The sequence below is a fragment of the Anopheles darlingi genome, chromosome 3 (genome assembly GCF_943734745.1).
Source record: "Anopheles darlingi chromosome 3, idAnoDarlMG_H_01, whole genome shotgun sequence".
NCBI classification, from domain to species: Eukaryota; Metazoa; Arthropoda; class Insecta; order Diptera; family Culicidae; genus Anopheles; species Anopheles darlingi.
The window spans coordinates 28,838,439-28,845,938 of NC_064875.1; the positions used below are offsets into that span (position 1 = coordinate 28,838,439).

Here is a 7,500-nt window from a genome sequence, read left to right on the forward strand (position 1 = left end):
CATGGCACCGGCGTCCCCTGAGGCCAGGTATACCCACTTCACCAGAGGTCGATACGAGTCAGTCTCGCTCGTCAGGTCTTGCTGGAAGCAGGTCGCTCAGCGGTTGAATGTTAATTAGTCCGGGGACCTCCGAAATGTCCCTCCGAGGAGCTTCCTTATCAGTGTTCCGGTGTGCTGCCGTAGATCCGTGCGGATAACCCATTTCCCGGGGTGTGTGGCATTTGAAAAGAACGCCAGGAAGCAGCAGGGAGGCCATGGTGCAACCTTTAGCTAGAAACGCATCTCTACGCGATGGAAAAAGACACCGGAGACTAGGTGTTGACGTAGTGGTAGCAGTAGTAGCAGGAACGGAATCACTTGCATTACTTATTCACGAATCGAATAATCGAATCCGATCGATACGTGCGTGTGTGTGGTAGTTGGCGCGTGTGACCTATTCGGATTGGAGCGCCCGTACCGGTAGAAAGGGGCAAAACCCGCGGTCTGCGGTCTTTGGAGGTCTGGTCTCTGCCCCACGTGGTGATGACCACGCGAAATGCGGTCACGCACCGGTATCACTGCGAGTCCATTCAGTGGTAGTCTATCTACACAGAGAGAGAGAGAGACAGGACGAGAAAAGGATCGAGAAGGACGAGCGTACCTATCTAGAGACCCTGGTTCGATCACTCCGGGTGCGGAATCGATGACGAAAGCAATCACGTGTTGGTGTTAGTCGGTGCCATCGATATCGATTCGAGACCGACTTTTACTCGCGTATCGAACGTGGTCATATCGTCCTCCTTCGTCGTCGGTACGGGTATCCATTACGCCAGGAAGGGGGCCTAATTGCTCCGCCACGGAGCATACCGTGTCGAGCATTGCCACGCCACGTACCCAGTCCGGTCGAGTCCTGTTTTGATGACCATAACCGACCACGACAACGACGACGACGACGACAATGAGTATGGACCTTCAGTTGCACGGCAATGGTCTAACGAGTTGCACGTGGACTGCCAAGCGTGTACTACGTCACACGAGTACAGTTTACGAACCGCTTGGCCGTTTAGTGGTCAGTCAGACGGGCCCTGCAGTAACGGTAAGTGAGAACCGAAGGTTTTGCGTGCGAATGCAAGCTTTTGTTACGCATAGAGTGTCGAGACCGCGAGACCCCAATCGAGAGTGAATTCCACAACAAGTGAACAAGAGATTCGGGATGTCGAAATACGGTAATCCAGATCTAGATTCAACGCATCCTGGCCTGGCGAGGAAAAGTGGTGAAAAATTTGGTTTCATAATGAAACCTGGCTGCCTGGCAGTGAGTTCCGCGCGGTTGGATTCCACGTTGGCAGAAGACTCCGTTCGACCGATCGATACACGGTGAATGATTAATGCAGTAAATGCAACGGTTGCCCACCGGTGAGTGTGCTGTGTGTGTGTGTGTGTGTGTGTGTGTTTAGTACACTCGACCACTACTGGGTGCAGTGGTTGCACAGGTTGTGGACCTCGGAAGTCAGGCATACGAGTGCAGCTTTAAGCTGGCAGTAGCTGCGACTGTGTTGTGCTGTATACTTCTTATACATAGTAAAAGTGGTTAAAGAATTCGCAAACTACAAAAAACTGTCAAAAGCAGAGCGAGTGAAGGATGTAGTTTGTAGCGCGAATCGTTTCACGGCCAGTGACGACGGCGACGACGACACCGAAGTGATACCAAGTGATCCAAGTCAGCGTTAATGGAAGACAAGGTAAAACGATCACCTCCTTGAGGAGACGCTCGTTTCCCCAGTGGCAAACCCTTTCGTTGCCGTTGTCGTCGCCACCATCGGTCATCGCTTCGTCGATGGCCGAAGGAACGGATCGAAGCGAAGGAACGAAGGAACGTTCCGACGTGGAGGAGGAAGAGGAGGAGGTAGCGGTACCGGGCCGGATAGCAGGTGTATCTTCCTCCTCGTTCGATGTGCTGCTACCAAACTGTGTTATCACGCGAGAAGAGGACCACCACCACCACCAAGGACTACGGAGTAGTGTCAGCAGTGACAGCGGTAACAGCACCACCACCAATCGGTGGCAGGACGATAACCACGGCCACCGAACGATCCATTCCAGTCCGGTCGGTAGGACGGTAGTGCGGACGGTCCGACAACCGGGTACTGGCCGGGTACGGGGCACGAGACGTACCTCGTGTTCGCATGCCACTACCGGTCACCCGCTACCGGAGCCCCGCTCTCCAGATCCTGTCACGGTAAGTAATGATCCCCGATCGGCCAGCCGATGGACTGATGGACCGCGAGAGTGGACCGAGCGTAATTGTGGGAAGAAAAAGGGGTTTTCGCATTCGCTGCTTGCTGAATTCAAAATGAATTGGTGTACGCCTTGGGGATGCACCCCGTGAAGGGGGATGAGAAGCAGGTTGGGATTCGGCAAATAGAACGGCTTGTTATCATTTATTTAACCCTCTCTCTGAATAACCAATATATTGGTTGGCGATATGGGTTGGCGATGCGCCCCATCGGGCTTTGATGCGCTATTCTTACGTGTTTCTACTACTTTTCACTCTTCTTCGTATGGCCAGTGATGCAACTGAACCGCAATACTTGTTTGCTATCGTGTTGTTTTACATTACTTTTTGATTTGTTGGATATTTGTACAATGTAAGCTGTTCAGTTTCTTCGAATGATTATCTTACTAATTGCGTTTGAAATTTATTTTCTAACTGGCTGGTACTCGTTGAACTGTACATTAATCTACTTTATTTTCTTTTTTTAATGTTCTTTTCTCTTCCAATTATTTAGACAGACTAGTTATCTGGGCAATTAATCTTGTTTAAATTTTGTTGATATTTATCGTTTTTATTCCTAACTCTAACGTTCTTACACACTAAATTATACTCTGACTCACACCTAACCAACTCTAACCTTGTTAACTAATACAAACTCTTTAACTAACTAACTAACTCTCGTGCATCCACCGCCTCCCTTAGATATATGATCCCGTTGCTAACCATTCTTCAACCAATGGTAGCTTCGATCAACTGCACCTTCAACAAACTTATTAAACTAAAGAGCTATATCTACTTTTTCATGATTTAGTTTCAGTTATTAATCTTTACAAAATATCGTCTTTCATCGGCTTATTCATACCAGTGTGGATATCTTATAAGAATCTTATGTTTTTAAACTATAAAGACATCTTTAAAAGCTGGAAAAAAGTGTGATAACGAACTGATGCTTAAATTCACCATCCTTTGTGCGTAGAATATTTCTATTTCTTTTGTTTTTTTTTTTTTTTTTGTTAGTTTGTTGCTGTTGCATTTGTCTAATAATGACTGTTGTAATCTGAAATCTGTTTCAATGCTTAATGCCATCGAACGCCATGTAATCTCAAAGGCAGTCGAATCATCATAATGTTTCATCGTCAATCAACACAATTTAGCGTTCGACCCGACGTATTTACACAATAAAACAATCACTTAACCGAAACTTCAATATTTGAAAGCCCCTGCCTCGTTTCGGGCTCGAGCTAGGAACCGAAGCATAATTGTTCAACTTACCGGTGCAATCCCTTTTCCATCAATTACCCACAGTTACAGGACCGTGGACACGCGGTCCGTTCGTAATCGACGTACATATTCCGGCACGAAACCCCCCCCACAAAAGCAGTAACGGCACGAATACGCGGCACCATGGAACACCCCGAAAGCTACTAATTGAGAGTGTGGTTACAGCCGCTTGCCTTCGCTTTGGGACGGAACGGGGTCTCTAACATTGCCAATAACCGACGAAAGGATTGCGTGATTGTCAATTGTGGCTTATAAAAGTACACACAAGAATGCGGGAACTGTGTCGACTACCGAAATAGGGTCGACTATTTTTAATACTTGCTTCTTTTCTCGTGGATGCATATTTATGATTCCCGGAGATCCCCGAACCGCTGAGGTACCGAAACGGTTATGCTAATGCCGATAAAAAATCAGTTAGCTTAGTGACTGCCACACTCAGTGATTTTCTGTGGCCTCTGTTGGTATAAGGCAATTGTGTAAGGGTTTTCGCACACTGTATCTATATAAAATGTGTTCGCAAGAGACTCATACATTTGCATGATCAAGAACTTCGAGAGAGAGAATAGTATTTGTCGTGTCTGAGGACAGTTCAACCGACAAATACTCAACGATAGTCATTGAACACTCTAGGGTATTTCCATTTCCATGTCCTCCATATCTGAAGCACAGAATAATGACGTGCATCGGACACGCACCGTAATTGCCACGATACGTAATATCAATCTCCCATTTCCCCCTCTCTCTCACTCTCTCCCCCTACACAGATGAAACAGCAACATCAAGCATTGATGCGCCACAGTACCGACAATTTGAGAGCTATTAATAATCACCACAACCAAGTGAACCGGGCGGGCTCAGCGAACAATACTGGAGCCACCCGGCACCAGCACGATCATCACGAGGCTTCACCTTCTTCCGACTGTTTCGGCTGCTTCCCGATGGCACCGGTGGGCGTCACAGTCGTTGGCAGTGACACCGTGGTCAATCAGGGTAAGACAAAATACGGCAACCACCGTTCGACGGTGGCCAAGGAGAGCAGCTCGGCCCGGCTTGAGCAGTCCACCTCACAGGACAGTACAGCATCGCCCGGGTCTACCGTACCATCGGCACCCACGCTGGAACTGACGATCGATACGGAGCTTGCTGCCAGTCAGCATGCGGTGCCAGCGATGGTTAATGGGGGTCTAGGGACGGTCAGTCCGGCAAATGCTGAGTTTCTGGATAAGCTTCCTCAGCTGGAGGACATCATGGAGAGCCCACTGCTAAAGACACCGGTCGAGAAGTGGCTCCAGACCGAGGATAGGCTATCGCGAGAGGAGAGTTCCACAAATTACGCTAGTGAAGAACCAGTTCGTAGGTAAGACGCTTCCAAGGCGTATCCGTATGTTTCTTTTTTCTGTTCTGTTCTGTGTAGAGTCAATGTTAGTAGCACTGTTAAACACAAAATTTTCAACAGCAAAAGAAGGGTCGAGAGATCCTCGATGGTGGCAAATGGGCTCTGGACTGCTCACAATCACACATTGGCCTCCCTGGGAGAGCCCCGCTGGATACCAATTGGCCGACAGTGTTTTGATGTTTTGTTGTATTAACTCAAGCGAAATACACATCCCCAGTCCCGATCTTTACAGCAGTCTGTTCGGTCCGAAGATCAGTGCGAGCGAGAACATCCCCGGTACCCCGATGGATACGCCGGATATCGTGTCGGAGTTTAACAAAAGCTTCAACTCCAGTACGGCGAGCATGATCAATGAGAGGCGTCGGTCCTCGACAAAGCTACTGACGGTGATCTCGGGCCCGGAGCGCCAGACAAGCGAAACAGTGGCAGGTGTTTCCGGTTTTCCGAACTGTGAGCACTCCTCCATCGGATCGGTGACGACCGATGGGAATACGATGCCGGAGAAAAACAGTTCCCTCGGTAGAAGCAGTCTGCGCAACTTGCTGAAGCTACGGAAAGCGTCTGACCAGTCACAGGATACACGCCGCTCGAGCCAGCAAGACAAAGAGGTAGGACTATCGCGCTGAAGTTGATATATTAAGTAGAAAAATCTGGGTAATAAGTTGCCTAATGATTGTTCTTTTGCGGTGTTGATAGCTGACCGATAGCGAAGTTATAAATCTCCAATAATCCTTTACGATTCCGTCTATAAATAGTAATTGTACGACTAAAACACATTCGCCATGGAAATTTGGATGATCTTAATTTTCAACTAATTATTAGCTGACGAGTATTCTTCGAAAAAAGGGCCACGTGCTGGTCATTCATTAGGTTGCGACAGAAAGCTACTAAGAATAGATTCATTGGAAAAATGGAAATAGCACCACCTAGGTGGCTAAGAACATTCGATTCGAGTGAGGTATTTTTGGGTATTAATACGTCATCATTCCCCCCGGCGGGAGAGTGGTGCCACTATAATCTCCTCAATATCTTAGTGCTACACTTACATAGAGCAGCACGATTAGTACAATATTTAGCGGGCGAGGGCTTCTTCAAGGTCAAACGTAGCGCTCAACGTTAATTTTAATCCAACGCACTCTACACTACTCATCCTGTACTTTCCATATCTCCTCACTGCAACAGGGTTTGGACCCGGAGTCGCTAATGTTTCGTGATGGTAGACGAAAAATCGACATGATGTTATGCTACGAGGAGGACGATCAAGGAGTGATGACCGAGGAGGAAGCCCTGAAGCGCCATCAGCGGAAGCTCTTTCACGAAAATCTCGTCCGCGAAGGGCTGGAAATCGAGGTGGAAGATAAGGCGCAGGCATTCGATGGTAAAACGTACTTTGTGAAGATTCACATACCGTGGCGTACGGAGTCACGGTACGCGGAGGTAATGAATCTGAAGCTACCGGTCAAGCGCTTCATCACCATCAGCGTAAAGGTAAGTCTCGGTCGGTGGTAAACCAGTTTCTGACCCGGATTGAAGCGCATTTACATTATTTGCCAGGAAGAGGAAACGGCACTGCGTCGTCAGCAAAACAAAATCCTAGGATACTGGAACCGGCTCGTGTCGATGACCGAGTACAATCATGGACGCATCGAGAAGGAACCCTCGTTCTACTCGGCCACGGCGAGCGGTAATCCGGAGGAGCAGTTCATTGTGAAGGATCGCTGCACATCCTACACGAGCGCACAGCGCAGCCAGATTGTGATGCAGATCCTGATGCGAACGCGATTCGATGAAACGGAGAAAGTGAACAACGTTGGCATTCGACGGCTCCTGAACGATGGTACCTATCTGGCCTGTTTTCCACTGCACGAGGGACGCTACGACCGGGACCACTCATCCGGAGCACTGTTCGATCGCCGTCTGCTCTACCTGGAGTGGGCCCGACCAATCAAGTGGTACAAAAAGCAACCGCTCTGTTTGGTGCGGAAGTACTTCGGCGATAAGATCGGGCTGTACTTCTGTTGGCTCGGTTTCTACACGAAGATGCTGTACGCACCGGCCATCGTCGGGTTGTTCTGCTTTCTGTACGGACTGGCGTCGATGGATTCGAGTGATAACATACCGACGAAGGAAATCTGTGATGTGAATGGACCGGGCAAGATCGTCCTCTGTCCACTGTGCGATCAAGCCTGCAGCTATCAGCAGCTACACGACTCGTGCTTCTTCGCACAGCTCACCTACCTATTCGACAATCCGTCGACCGTGTTTTTCGCCATCTTCATGTCGTTCTGGGCCACCACCTTCCTAGAGCTTTGGAAACGCAAACAATCGGTGCTGGTGTGGGAATGGGATCTACAGAACATTGAAAACGAGGAAGACATGCGGCCAGAGTTCGAAACGACCGTCAAAACGTTCCGCATCAATCCGGTGACGCGTGAGAAGGAACCGTACATGCCCACGTGGACCCGAGCCTTGCGGTTTATCATGACATCGAGTGCCGTACTGTTTATGGTAGGTAGTGGATCCTATCCTAGACCGCCGATTAGTTCGCCCTTCGATAATCAAATTGGCG

The 7,500-nt window shown here is 48.8% G+C and overlaps 1 protein-coding gene across 1 annotated transcript in view; it reads left to right on the forward strand.

Annotated features, from left to right (window-relative positions):
* The first annotated feature begins 1,816 nt into the window (after positions 1-1,816).
* Positions 1,817-7,500, forward strand: part of LOC125955391 (anoctamin-5) — an 8,188-nt gene continuing 2,504 nt past the window's right edge. Inside the window, exons 1-6 of the mRNA XM_049686526.1 lie at positions 1,817-2,218; positions 4,300-4,892; positions 5,149-5,353; positions 5,435-5,539; positions 6,114-6,419; positions 6,486-7,439. Coding sequence (XP_049542483.1) covers positions 1,817-2,218; positions 4,300-4,892; positions 5,149-5,353; positions 5,435-5,539; positions 6,114-6,419; positions 6,486-7,439 — 2,565 coding nt within the window. The remainder of the gene's footprint in view (positions 2,219-4,299; positions 4,893-5,148; positions 5,354-5,434; positions 5,540-6,113; positions 6,420-6,485; positions 7,440-7,500) is intronic.